The sequence below is a fragment of the Schistocerca americana genome, chromosome 1 (genome assembly GCF_021461395.2).
Source record: "Schistocerca americana isolate TAMUIC-IGC-003095 chromosome 1, iqSchAmer2.1, whole genome shotgun sequence".
NCBI classification, from domain to species: Eukaryota; Metazoa; Arthropoda; class Insecta; order Orthoptera; family Acrididae; genus Schistocerca; species Schistocerca americana.
In genome coordinates, this window is record NC_060119.1 from 637733484 (window position 1) to 637747836 (window position 14353).

Sequence of the window (14353 nt, forward strand, 5' to 3'; positions counted from 1 at the left end):
GAATTTTGCACAGAGAATATCTTAATCATAGCTAACACTTGATTTAAGAATCATGAAAGAAGGCTGTATACTTGGAAGAGGCCTGGAGACACTGGAAAGTTTCAGATAGATTATATAATTGTAAGACAGAGATTTAGGAACAAGGTTTTAAATTGTAAGACATTTCCAGGGGTAAATGTGGAATCTGACCACAATCTATTGGTTGTGAACTGTAGATTAAAAATGAAGAAACTGCAAAAAGGTGGGAATTTAAGGAGATGGGACCTGCATAAACTGAAGAACCAGAGGTTGTAGAGAGTTTCAGAGAGAGCATTAGGGAATGCTTGACAAGAACAGGGGAAAGAGATACAGTAGCTTTAAGAGATGAAATAGTGGCCGGCCGGTGTGGCCGAGCGGTTCTAAGCGCTGGAACCGCAAGACCGCTACGGTCACAGGTTTGAATCTTGCCTCGGGCATGGATGTGTGTGATGTCCTTAGGTTAGTTAGGTTTAAGTAGTTCTAAGTTTTAGGGGACTGATGACCTCAGATGTTAAGTCCCATAGTGCTCAGAGCCATTTGAACCATTTTGATGAAATACTGAAGGCAGCAGAGGATCAAGTAGGTAAAGAGATGAGGGCTAGTAGAAATCCGTGGGTAACAGAAGAGATATTGAATTCAATTGATGAAAGGAGAAAATATAAAAATGTAATAAATGAAGCAGGCAAAAAGGAATACAAACATCTCAAAAATGAGATCGACAGGAAGTGCAAAATGGCTAAGCAGGGATGGCTACAGGACAAATGTAAGGATGTAGAGGCATATATCACTAGGGGTAAGATAGATACTGCTTACAGGAAAATTAAAGGGACCTTTGGAGAAAAGAGAACAACTTCTATGAATATCAAGAGCTCAGACGGAAAACCAGGTCTAAGCAAAGAAGGGAAGGCAGAAAGGTGGAAGGCGTATATAGAGGGCCTATACAAGGGTGATGTACTTGAGGGCAGCATTATGGAAATGGAAGAGGACGTAGATGAAGATAAAATGGGAGAATATGATACTGTGTGAAGAATTTGCAAAGCACTGAAACACCTAAGTCGAAACACGGCCTTAGGAGTAGGCAACATTCCATTAGAACTACTGATAGCCAGCCCTGACAAAAGTGTACCATTTGTCGAGCGAGATGTATGAGACAGGTGAAATACCATCAGACTTCAAGAAGAGTTTAATAATTGCAATCCCAAAGAAAGCAGGTGCTGACAGGTGTGAAAATTACTGAACTATCAGTTTAATAAATCACAGCTGCAACATACTAACATGAATTCTTTACAGATGAATGGAAAAACCGGTAGAAGTTGACCTCAGGGAAGAACAGTTTGGATTCCATAGAAATGTTGGAACATGTGAGGCAATTCTGACCCTACAAATTATCGTAGAAGATGGATTAAGGAAAGGAATACCTGCGTTTCTAGCATTTGTAGGCTTAGAGAAAGCTTTTGACAATGTTGACTGGAATACTCTCTTTCAAATTCTGAAGGCGGCAGGGGTAAAATACGGGGAGTGAAAGGCTATTTACAACTTGTAAGAAACCAGATGGCAATTATAAGAGTGGAGGGCAAGAAAAGGAAGGAGTGGTTGGGAAGGGAGTGAGACAGTGTCGTAGCCTATTCCCGGTGTTATTCAATCTGTGTATTAAGAAAGTAGTAAATGAAACAAAAGAAAAATTTGGAGTAACAATTAAAATTCATGGAGAAGAAATAAAATCTTTGAGGTTTGCTGATGACATTGTAATTGTGTCAGAGACAGCAAAGGACCTGGAGAGCAGTTGAATGGAGTGGACAGTGTTTTGAAATGAGGATATATGATGAATATCAGCAAAAGCAAAATGAGCATAATGGAATGTTGTCTAATTAAATCAGGGAATTAGATTACGAAATGAGATACTTAAGGTGGTAAATGAGTTTTGCTATTTGGGAAGCTAAATAACGGATGATGGTTGAAGTAGAGAGGATATAAAATGTAGACTGGCAATGGTAAGGAAAGTGTTTTTGAAGAAGAGAAATTTGTTAACATCGAGTATAGAATTAAGTGTCAGGAAGTCTTTCCTGAAAGTATTTGTATGGAGTGTAGCCATGTACGCAAGTGAAACATGGACAATAAATAATTTAGGTAAGAAGAGAATGGAAGCTTTCAAAATGTGGTGCTACAGAAGAATGCTGAAGATCAGATAGGTAGATCATGTAACTAATGAGGAGGTACTGAACAGAATTGGGGAGAAGAGGAATTTGTGGCAGAACTTGACTAGAAGAAGGGATCGGTTGGTAGGACATGTTCTGAGGCGGCAAGGGAATTTAGTAGTGTAGCGTAGTTTTTGGTTATTATTTCCTTTCATTGTCTTGTACACTCGTATGCTTTTGCCATCACAGAAATTGTTGGGTTTCTTATTGTTCTTGCGTTTGGAAATTAGTGCATGCCAAGAAGGCATTTTGGTTAAATAAAATGTGTGCAGACTTGATCGTTAATTCTTTCCTGCTGACCACAGAACACTACAGTAATTGGCAACAAGGATAAAACTTTAATTTTTGGTCAAAATGTCCTCCTCAGAGGAATTTCTTCAGTCCTTGATGGAAACTCTACAGCAGATTCAAGGAGCGCTCACAAGGTCAGAACATCGTTCTCACTCCCAGTGTTGCAAGAGGTAGCGCACAGAGTTGATTCCATTGCGGGTAAATTGAATACTTTGCCCATGGCTCCACCAATGTTTCTGGCTTCCGATAGGTCTGTTGAACCATGGTCAATTTATGCCAGTCAGTCAGTCCATAGGTTTATAATTTAATTCAAGAATTGTACCCTGAGCAGCCCCCTCACAATCTCTCATTTACCTATGTTAAGGGCTGCCTTTTTGAGTACTGTGACGCACAAATACACGTCACCTCCACCCATCAGACTTTCTTTCTTGTCGAAAGTCTCCAGGTCAGTTGTATTGGGAATGGATTATGATGCTCCAGGGTCTCTCCCATGATGCAAATTCCAGTGCGCTAATGTTGCCTGCAAGCAGTCTTATGCCTCTTCATTGATTTGCAATATGGTGGTGTTTCACATACCAGACGAGGGTCTTTGGGCAGATATTTTGAAGTTAACAGAACCCGTCCCTCAACATCTGTCTGCCGATCACCCATGCATTTGAATGGTCTCACCGGCTACAACCGCCACGTCTTGACCCAGCTGTTTTCGTGCCTCGCCAGTTGCTAGCACTGAGCGGGAGACTCGTCAGTCCGTTGGTACGTCCAGTGACAGAAAGTCTTTCATCCATTTTCCATCATATCCGGACTGTTTCCGGACTCCCAATGGCCAGAGTGCCCCCACTGGCGAGCAAGGTGCATGGCTTGCAGCTGGATGGGCCATATTGCTGTTTTGTGTCAGGCTTTGCAGAAACATCAAGTAGATGCTACGCTTCCTGTGGATGCACAGGCTTGTCACAAATCATCACCGCAGCTGCTGTTGGATGATGAATCGCAGCAGATGCTAGTCATCAATACTCCATGTGGCCGTTTCCAGTACAATCACCTTCTGTTTGGCATTGCCAGTGCCCCCACCATTCTCCAACATGGTTTGGAACACCTCACAAGTCCGGTGTCTGGTGCGGCAAATTATCTGGACAATGTCTTTGCCGGTGGCTCGTCTGTGGTGGACCTCGCAGACAAGCTGGATAGGCTGTTTCAGGTTTTCTCCAAGACTAATCTGTATTGCCGGAAAGAAACGTGTCACTTTTTTGCATGTGAGGTCAGTTATCTTGGATTCACGATTGATGCCCACGGCCTACATGCTTCCAAGGAGTGTGTCGAGGTGATTCAAAACCTGCCTTCTCCCACCAATGTGAAGCAAGTGCAATCCATCCTCAGTCAAATAACTACTATCGGCATTTTATACCCTATTCCACAGAGATTTTGATGCCCCTGACCGGGTTATCATGCAAGGGCGTGCGTTGTGTTTGGGATGCGGCATGTGAGCAGGCTTTCTTAAGTCTCAAGTCGGCTCTCTCCCGCCCACCTTGTCTGGCCACTTACAACCCTTCCCTGCCCCTCATCGTCACCGCCAGTGCATTAGACTATGACCTGGTTGTGGTCCTCTTGCAAGTGGTCAACGGCATTGATAGACCGGTGGCTTTCACATCCAAAAAATTGATCAACACTCAAACCAAATATAGTCAAATTGAAAAGGAAACTTTGATGCTGGTTTTCACCCTGACAAAATTCTATGATTTCATGTATGGTCGTCATTTCACTCTGCAGACCAACTGCAAACCTTTGATTTCTTTGTTTCACTTGGATACCGCAGTGCCAACCCTGAAAGCATGCCATCTCCAGCATTGGGCGCTCTTCCCGGTGACATTAGACTTTGATATTGTCTATTGCACCTCTGATTTGCATGCCGATTTCCCTTCCCGGCTGCCTGCCAGAGTGGACCGTCAGTTTGATTCCTCCCCCTTGCTTTGTTTCCATGTGAAACCAAATGTGGACGCAGCTGTGGACATGCTTCCATTGGATGCCGATGCAGTCCGGCAGGCCACCGCTCAGGATCAGACACTGCAAGCTCTCTTCCGCCAAATTGCTGCGGGTTCACCGACCAGCTGTTGCAGCGCCTGCGATGTGGAAGTCCAACATTTTTGTGATCATCAGCAGAGTCTCTTTTTCCGCAGTGGCGTCATGCTTTTGCACAGTGGTTCGGACATTCCCCGGGTATTCATATCACATTCATGGTGCCGCTGTGTCCTCAGCCTCCTCCATGCTGGCCATTGGGGAGTCATCCTCCCTAAACAGCTGGCCCACTGACACCTTTATTAATGCAGATTGGATAAAGACATTGCCTCCCTCATGTTGGTCTGCACCACGTGCCAAATGCGTGAGGTAGCACCCCTGCGCCTGTGTTTTTCGTTGCCAGTTGCAGCTGCTCCATGGGAAAGTCTCGACTTGGATTTCGCAGTGCTGTTTCATGGTTCCCAGTGGCCCATCCTGATCAACTCCGGGTCGGTATGCCCTTATGTATCCCACATCATGAACAACACTTCTGCTGAGACTATCAAAATTCTCCAGCACCTCTTTGCTGTCAAGGGACTCCCCAAAATGATTGTTATGGATAACTGTCCACAGTTTACTATGTTTGAGTTTAAGCAATTCTGTGCTGCCAATGGGATTTCCCTTGTCAATATCACCCCATTCCACCCTGCATCAAAAGGCCAGGCAGAAAATTTTGTGCAGACATTCAAGATGCAGCTCGATAAGCTGCTGAGCCAGCATCCACTGGTGGAGGCCGTGCTTCTTTATTTGGCTACAAACTGCGCCACCATGCCAGTAAAAGTCCAGCTGAGATACGTCACAGTTGACCATTCCACTCTCCCTTATCTGTCCTTGTTTCTGAGACTTCTCACCCTCCCGCCCACACTCTGGCACACTTCTTCCACGTCGGGTGGGAGGTCTGGGCACAGATCTTCTCTTATCCACAGATACGCTGGGCGCCTGCTGTCATCACCAAGCTCTGCGGCCGGGTGATGGCGTTGCTCTGGTGGGCCAATGGTTCCACTGGCCACCGACACCTCAACCAGCTCTGCCCCCATCTGGTGGACCACGACACCCCGTGGGAGCTGCCAGAGCCTGTCGCTGGCCACCCTGTGACGGAACCTCCACTTCTGCCTCTGCCTCAGCCTGCCTCTGTTGCCAGCGGCTCCTGCTGCATCACTGCCTCCAGCCCCTGCCAACCACGAACCTATGGACGTTGACTGGGACACTCCTACTCCTATGGACATTTGTGGTGCTGTGCATTCTTTTTTCCAGGGGGAGAAACGTTGTAGCGGTCCCTTATCAGTTAGAGGGCCTGCATAACAGACAAGAAAAGTGGGCTGCCAACCTTCCTTCAAGAGCTCACCAGTGGATGTAAACATCAACAGATTTTCTGCATAAAAATACAGCACTACTTCGTGAAAATCCATGTGACAGACACTAATGTGACTTCATGTAGCCCTCTGCTGAATCAGTGTTAGAAACACGCCAGCAGAGTCAGACCAGCAGTGTGTACCTATAGCTAGGACAGCTCCAGTCAATACCTATGCTGGCTCTAGCCTAGTAGACACTTGGCATAGCCTTCAGTAGAAAGTTGTATCTTGTTGGGTGCATCGCAGCTTTGTAATTGTGTATTATTATTAGTTATTATTTCTTTTCATTGTCTGGTACTCTTACCTGGCTTTTGCCACCACAGAAATTGTTGGGTTTCTTGTTGTTCTTCATTTGGAAATTAGTGCACGCCAAGAAGGTGTTTTAGTTGAATAAAGTGTGTTCAGACTTGATCATTAGTTCTTTCCTGCTGACCAATTACTTTTGACAGCATACATAAATGCCTTAGTGGGTAACTTCATAAGTTCTGTGAGGCTTTTCACAGATCATGTTTTTGTATACAGAGGGGTTGCAATGCTAGAAAATTGTAGTGAAATGCAGGAAGACCTGCAGAGGATCAACACTGCGAGGATCAACACTTGGTGCAGGGGCTGGCAGTCAGCCCCAACATAAACAAATGTAACGTATTGCACATAATTAGGTAGAAAGACCCATTATTGTATGATTACATGATTGCAGAGCAATCACTGGATGCAGCGATATCCAAAAAATATCTAGGAGTGTGCATAAAGAATGATTTAAATTGGAATGAGCACATAAAACTAACTGCTGGTAACAGGGGTGTTCTACATTACAGTGAGTTTATTGTTAAAGTTCCTGAGAATATATATTCCTAGAAGAATCAATCAGTATATTGCTTCCTCCTACAAAAAGACCATGAGGGTAAATAACAGAGATTCCAGCTTGCACAGAGTCTTACGAACAATCATTTCCCCCCCACACCATTAGTGACTGGAACAGGAAAGGGGAGGAATGACAGTGGTACTCAAAATACCCCCCACCACTCTATATGTGACTTCAGGAGTATAGATGTAGATGTGGAAGGATAAGTTGCAGGGAGATTTCCCACCTATGCATTTCAGAAAAGCTGGTGCTGGTGGAAAGAATCCACACTACATAGGCAATGAAGCAATTGTTGAAGTCAAGCACATCATGTTGGGCGACATGCTGAGTGGTCCAGCTATCTCTAGGCTGCAGTTTGACAGTGACTGTACATGCAGCCAGACAGGTTGGGTGGATGGTGGAATACCACTGCATGAGAGATGGCAAGGCTATTTCTCATTTCATGGCACAAAAAAGAGAATGTAATTTGTGTATCCTCCTGTGGGTAGTAATGAATCATGCGGGGTCTCCATTGTAGCCAGTCAGTGGGTATATGGGTGATGGTAGGTGTGGTAGGTGACAGGGGTGATGAGGTGAGGTAGATCTGTTTCGGGGTTAGGTAGGGACGATAATCTCGGTCTGTGGAGCCCTCGTTGAGACTCTTGTCATATTTGGAGAGAGAGACTGCCCTAGAATACTATGTAATTTATGAAAGAAGTTGCTACCAAGCCATATCTCCAGTTTACTAATGAAAATATATATACCATTACATCTATATCTACACTCCACAAGTGTGGTATTACTTCTGCTCTCACCATAATTTCCCCTCTTCCTGTGGTTTTCACATCATGACCATTTCAAGAGACATAAATAGGGAGAAGTAATGTTGCTTGACTCTTTCTGAAACGTAAATTCTCATAATTTCAATACTATATCTTTCCGTGATGCATGTTACCCCACCCCTCTTATATTGTCTGCCACTGGAGTTTGTCGAGCATCTCCATAGTGTTGTGATGCCTACTAAATGGACCCATGGTGAAACACATCTTACTTTATTGTATTTCCCCTCGTATATTAATCCATCATGATAAGTGATCCCAGACTGATGAACAGTACTCAAGAATTGGTTGAACAAGTTAAGTGTCTTGTAAGCCACTGTTTTTGTGGATGAATTAAATTTCCTCTTCCAGTAGATCTCAGCTTGGCATCTGGTTTTCCTACAACTAACCGTATGTGGTCATTCCAGTCCTGATGATTTACTGTCAATAGTGTTCTTAAACTGTAATGGATCTTCGTGACTGTTTATGCGTAATACATTAACTTTATTTTATTTACATTCAGGATTAAGAGTCCTTGCACCAATAATCAATCCTCTGCAAGTTTTTCATTTGATCTAGCCTGCAGTATTGAGAATGTTCAACCCATAAGTAGATATACTGATTGATGCTACAGTACTTGAAGATAATGCAAGGAGTTCAACTATCAGCTTTACACAACACATTTACTACTTTCACAAACCAAGAAAATTATCCCATTATACTACATAGAATTATGTTTTGTGAAATATGCATAAATAATTACAAATTTTATGATCTGGTGACCAGTTATACTATGTATTCCCATAAATAAATGTAAATGTCATGTGACTAGGGCCTCCCGCTGGGTAGACCGTTCGCTGGGTGCAAGTCTTTCGATTTGACGCCATTTCGGGGACTTGTGTGTTGATGTATTCCCATGTGTCATGTAGTATGCAGGCTATAAGAAAACCAGTTTTTAGGGCTGTGGAATGTTGTGATTAAGGTCAAAATGAGATTTTCAGTCTTTGGCCATAAATCCAACAGAGATCTGTCTTGTTTCTTCGAAAAAAAGAAAAGCACTTATTGATCACAGCCAAAACTGTAATATTTGAGAATCAATGGAATCTGAAATTGGCGTGAATTATTGCCTAATCAACCAGACAGTAAAAGAACAAACTTCAGTGTGGTGTCAGTTGTGATTGGAATGACAACAATGGCTCTCAGCCACACAACCATATAACAGTTCTATTTTTTACCCTCCACATACGGCTAGTTTTAATGTACCTCATGGTGTGATTGAAGTTATTTGAAATTGTGTTTGCTGCACAAGTGTCCAAGAGATAATTAATTATAACTTCTTATGGCAATTTGATTAGGTAAAGGAATTCGTTATCAGGAGAAATAAAACTGGCATTCTACGGATCGGAGTGTGGAATGTCAGATCCCTTAATCGGGCAGGTAGGTTAGAAAATTTAAAAAGGGAAATTATTCAGGTAGTGAAGGGAGACGAACATTTAATAGTCATGGGTGACTGGAATTCGTCAGTATGAAAAGGGAGAGAAGGAAACATAGTAGGTGAATATGGATTGGGGGGAAGAAATGAAAGAGGAAGCCGCCTTGTAGAATTTTGCACAGAGCATAACTAAATCATAGCTAACACTTGGTTCAAGAATCATGAAAGAAGGTTGTATACCTGGAAGAATCCTGGAGATACTAAAAGGTATCAGGTTGATTACATAATGGTAAGACAGAGATTTAGGAACCAGGTTTTAAATTGTAAGACATTTCCAGGGGCAGATGTGGATTCTGACCACAATCTATTGGTTATGAACTGCAGATTGAAACTGAAGAAACTGCAAAGAGGCGGGAATTTAAGGAGATGGGACCTGGATAAACTGAAAGAACCAGAGGTTGTAGAGAGTTTCAGGGAGAGCATAAGGGAACAATTGACAGGAATGGGGGAAAGAAATACAATAGAAGAAGAATGGGTAGCTCTGAGGGATGAACTAGTGAAGGCAGCAGAGGATCAAGTAGGTAAAAAGACGAGGGCTAATAGAAATCCTTGGGTAACAGAAGAAATATTGAATTTAATTGATGAAAGGAAAGTTTAATAAGTCACAGCTGCAAAATACTAACGCGAATTCTTTACAGACGAATGGAAAAACTGGTAGAAGCGGACCTCGGGGAAGATCAGTTTGGATTCCGTAGAAATGTTGGAACACGTGAGGCAATACTAACCTTACGACTTATCTTAGAAGAAAGATTAAGAAAAGGCAAACCTACGTTTCTAGCATTTGTAGACTTAGAGAAAGCTTTTTGACAACGTTAACTGGAATACTCTCTTTCAAATTCTGAAGGTGGCAGGGGTAAAATACAGGGAGTGAAAGGCTATTTACAATTTGTACAGAAACCAGATGGCAGTTATAAGAGTCGAGGGGCATGAAAGGGAAGCAGTGGTTGGGAAAGGAGTGAGACAGGGTTGTAGCCTCTCGCCGATGTTATTCAATCTGTATATTGCGCAAGCAGTAAAGGAAACAAAAGAAAAATTCGGAGTAGGTATTAAAATTCATGGAGAAGAAGTAAAAACTTTGAGGTTCGCCGATGACATTGTAATTCTGTCAGAGACAGCAAAGGACTTGGAAGAGCAGTTGAACGGAATGGACAGTGTCTTGAAAGGAGGATATAAGATGAACATCAACAAAAGCAAAACGAGGATAATGGAATGTAGTCAAATTAAATCGGGTGATGCTGAGGGGATTAGATTAGGAAATGAGACACTTAAAGTAGTAAAGGAGTTTTGCTATTTAGGGAGTAAAATAACTGATGATTGTCGAAGTAGAGAGGATAAAAATGTAGACTGGCAATGGCAAGGAAATCGTTTCTGAGAAAGAGAAATTTGTTAACATCGAGTATAGATTTAAGTGTCAGGAAGTCGTTTCTGAAAGTATTTGTATGGAGTGTAGCCATGTATGGAAGTGAAACATGGATGATAACCAGTTTGGACAAGAAGAGAATAGAAGCTTTTGAAATGTGGTGCTACAGAAGAATGCTGAAGATAAGGTGGGTAGATCACGTAACTAATGAGGAGGTATTGAATAGGATTGGGGAGAAGAGAAGTTTGTGGCACAACTTGACTAGAAGAAGGGATCGGTTGGTAGGACATGTTTTGAGGCATCAAGGGATCACAAATTTAGCATTGGACGGCAGCGTGGAGGGTAAAAATTGTAGAGGGAGACCAAGAGATGAATACACTAAGCAGATTCAGAAGGATGTAGGTTGCAGTAGGTTCTGGGAGATGAAGAAGCTTGCACAGGCTAGAGTAGCATGGAGAGCTGCATCAAACCAGTCTCAGGACTGAAGACCACAACAACAACAACAAGGAATTCTAGGTGATATTTTTAGAGGCAGGTTTGTATTGTTGCTTATAATGGATGCATAGAAGCCAAACTGATCATGTTAAAATAGTTGTTACTTGCTCCAAAAAGGCAGCATGCAGTTCTGTTGAATTCTTCTTAAGATGCCTAGAAAGGGGAAATGTAATCATCAACCTGAAGGTTGGTTTGAACACCACAGTGCTTTACTGAGCACAGCCCTATTAGAGGCAGTATACCATTTCCTTCCACTGAACTTGGAATTGACTTACAAAGCCCATTATAGTGTGTATAGTGGAGCCTAGAGTTTAAGCTGGGTTTCACCCATAGAACAACTTGGCATTTTTCACATTAATAATGTTACCAGAGGATACACACAAGCCATATCTTGTAGGCAGTGGTTATCAGCAGGTATTGTTGACTACAGGCAAACACTGTAAAGCAAATTATTAATGTTTTGTGTCTTTTGACAGCAGATGAACGTTCAAATAACATGACTGGTGGGGTACATCAGTTCAATGGGCGACATTCCCTGACAGCAAATACTCTTACCATAAAGTGAACAACACGTGCATGAGTTAAGCTTGAAATGATCCATCTGTGCATTTTAATGGATAGGTCAATGTTCATGGTCCATATTTTCCTGTTGGGATGGAGGCATAGCTCACTACTGAACTGCACTGAGAATGTGGGTTTATTTTTACCTTCAGTACACAGACGATTGTATTCAGTGATTTTCTGTGTTCAAAGAAAGGAAGAATTGCATCACAAAACTATGTAAGTCATGAGGGTGGTACAAAATTTCTTTGAGAGAAGTTTATTTTTATTGAACATTTTAATATACATTTATGAAATTCACACAAAAAAAGAAATAATTGATGACTAGCCTATTACTTCCTTTACTATTTATGTAGCTGATTTTATTTTCAATAATTATGCACACATGGAAATTTATATGGTGCTTTTGAAGTTTAAATATAAAAGTATTACTACGTACCACATATCTTGGGCACTTCTGGAAGTGCAAAATTTGTATTAATGAGCTCAAAAAATTTTCTGTAATACACATGCTTCTTTTCACTTAAAATGCTAGTCAGTGCCAGAAGTCCTTCAAGTAAACGTTGATTTACAGGAACTCTATACTGATTGCATACATGATACAATTCTTCTAATGGAATAACATTTTTAAATTGCTGCGAAAAAAAATGACAAAATGGATTACCAAAAAGTAAATAGAAAATTTTTAATGAACTAACTAAATAATCTGGATCTGATCATTGTGTTCTACAGATCCCATTATGAAGGAGAGCCTCTGAGAACACACTGTAATGAATGAAAGCATTAAATGCAAACACCACTAAAAATTATATATAATACTTGTAAAATGTTCAAACATACTGTATCACAATTTTTCAGTTTCTCATAAAAATCTTGAAAAGGAAATTCTGGGTCTTGGTGTTTTAATACAAATCGGATTTTATTGATGTAGCCAAAGTAATCCATTTGTTCCTGTTTTTCAAGGCTTGGCTCTGTCTGCCGCATTACATCACCCAAAGTAAGAATGCGGTCTTCTGTTTTACCAAATATATGGCCTCGTGGCACACATGTTTCAAGCACATGATTTCTGTAACAGAAATACTGCAGTATAAGTTTTTACTATAGAATTATCTAAATCATTCCTAAATTTCATGTTCTAGTTACAGCTTGTAATGACACTAATACTTGAGACACATTTTTTAGCGAAATTGACTTATTAAAAAAACAGCAGTGACTCATAGAGTTTTCCAAAAGTCAGCAGTTCTGGAAGACTCAATACATGAACAGAATAGCTGCGGACACCCTTTTACTTTCTTAAAAATCATTATTTTGTGTCTCTGGAAAGATAATCAAAAGAATGTAATACTTGACTTTTGTGTCAAAAACATACTGAAAATGGAAAGGCCAGGATATAAATTTGAGCTTGAAGGTATGTAGCTGATGCTGCTAATGACTACAGTGTTACATAATACACAGTCATGACATAAATAACTGTTACATTTCAGCAATAACAAATTGAGCATGCTCAAACACAAAGAATGTGCTCCGAGATGTAGTGCTGTGCTCGTTTTGTCATCTCCTCAAAGCATTAGAAAGTTAGAAAGTAGATGGCCACAGCCAACTGCATCAGCAATAGAACAATGAAAGAGGGAGATAAAACTACGAGGGTCATTCCAAAAGAAGTGCACACTATTTTTGTAAAAATACAGTTTTCATTCTGCATGTGTGAAAGTTTTACAGTGTGTAGATACATCCTTCCCTCCTGTTTTCAAACTTAGTTCAACCTGTTCCCGTGAGTGGCGCCATCACAGCAAGTCTTCAAGATGGCTGCTACACTTGACGTATGTCTGTATGTGTGGATGGATATGTGCGTGTGTGCGAGTGTATACATGTCCTTTTTTCCCCCTAAGGTAAGTCTTTCCGCTCCCGGGATTGGAATGACTCCTTACCCTCTCCCTTAAAACCCACTTCCTTTCGTCTTCCCCTCTCCTTCCCTCTTTCCTGATGAGGCAACAGTTTGTTGCGAAAGCTTGAATTTTGTGTGTATGTTTGTGTTTGTTTGTGTGTCTATCGACCTGCCAGCGCTTTCGTTCGGTAAGTCACCTCATCTTTGTTTTTATACATAAATCACAATTAATTATATTTTACACTACAACACTCTCATTACTGTATCCAGGTTCTTTCATCTGTCATACCTTCCCATCTATGAATGTTTAACAAGACCATCAGTATCTGATGTACTGCAGGATCTCATTGACGAGTGGCCTCCACTTAAGGTAGATGAATGCTGTGCAAACAGAGTCAAGACTAACACGGTGCCTGTGGTTGTGTGCTTCTGCTCTTGATCGTGTGCTGCTGCTGCTCCTCTTCCTGATATTGCTGCGCATGGGAGAACATTTATCTACTGAAACACATCACTGTAGTATGCCAATTAGCCGGTTTAAGGATAGGACTAGATTAGGATCCAATGTTTCATTCAGGTAGGTCAGATTTCACAATGGAAGGATCACTATCAACTCCTCTGGTCAGTACAACTGAAGCTGCATAATGTTCAACTTGGTTTCCCCTATCCAGAAGCTGACAGATGAAAGGTTTGCCCTGTTATGTCACAGTCCATCTCGATAATAATTATTCCACTGCCTTACAGCCCCCTGGGGGTCAGTGGTTTACAGCCACGGGGGTACTGCTTCCTTCCACGCCAGGGTGAACTTCTAACCCAGTAGCAGTGGATGCCTATGAGAATTCAGCAGACCTGTGTGTCACTGGCACTGCTCACTCAGGGCCACATAGTGCTAACTCAGGCACGTGCTGTTGAGTGGGGTAAACAATGCCTGCAAAGCAGGATGTGGATATCAAACGGCCAACCTTTGGACTACGGCCCTAGAGAGGCATATCCAGGTGC

General features: G+C 41.8%; 1 protein-coding gene across 1 annotated transcript in view; it reads right to left on the bottom strand.

Moving 5' to 3' along the window:
• LOC124607584 (EF-hand domain-containing family member B) overlaps positions 1-14353 on the bottom strand; it is a 367336-nt gene that overhangs the window by 22579 nt on the left and 330404 nt on the right. The window contains exons 6-7 of the mRNA XM_047139916.1: positions 12313-12538; positions 11912-12107 (exon numbers count right to left, since the gene is read on the bottom strand). Of these exons, the coding sequence (XP_046995872.1) occupies positions 11912-12107; positions 12313-12538 (422 nt within the window). The remainder of the gene's footprint in view (positions 1-11911; positions 12108-12312; positions 12539-14353) is intronic.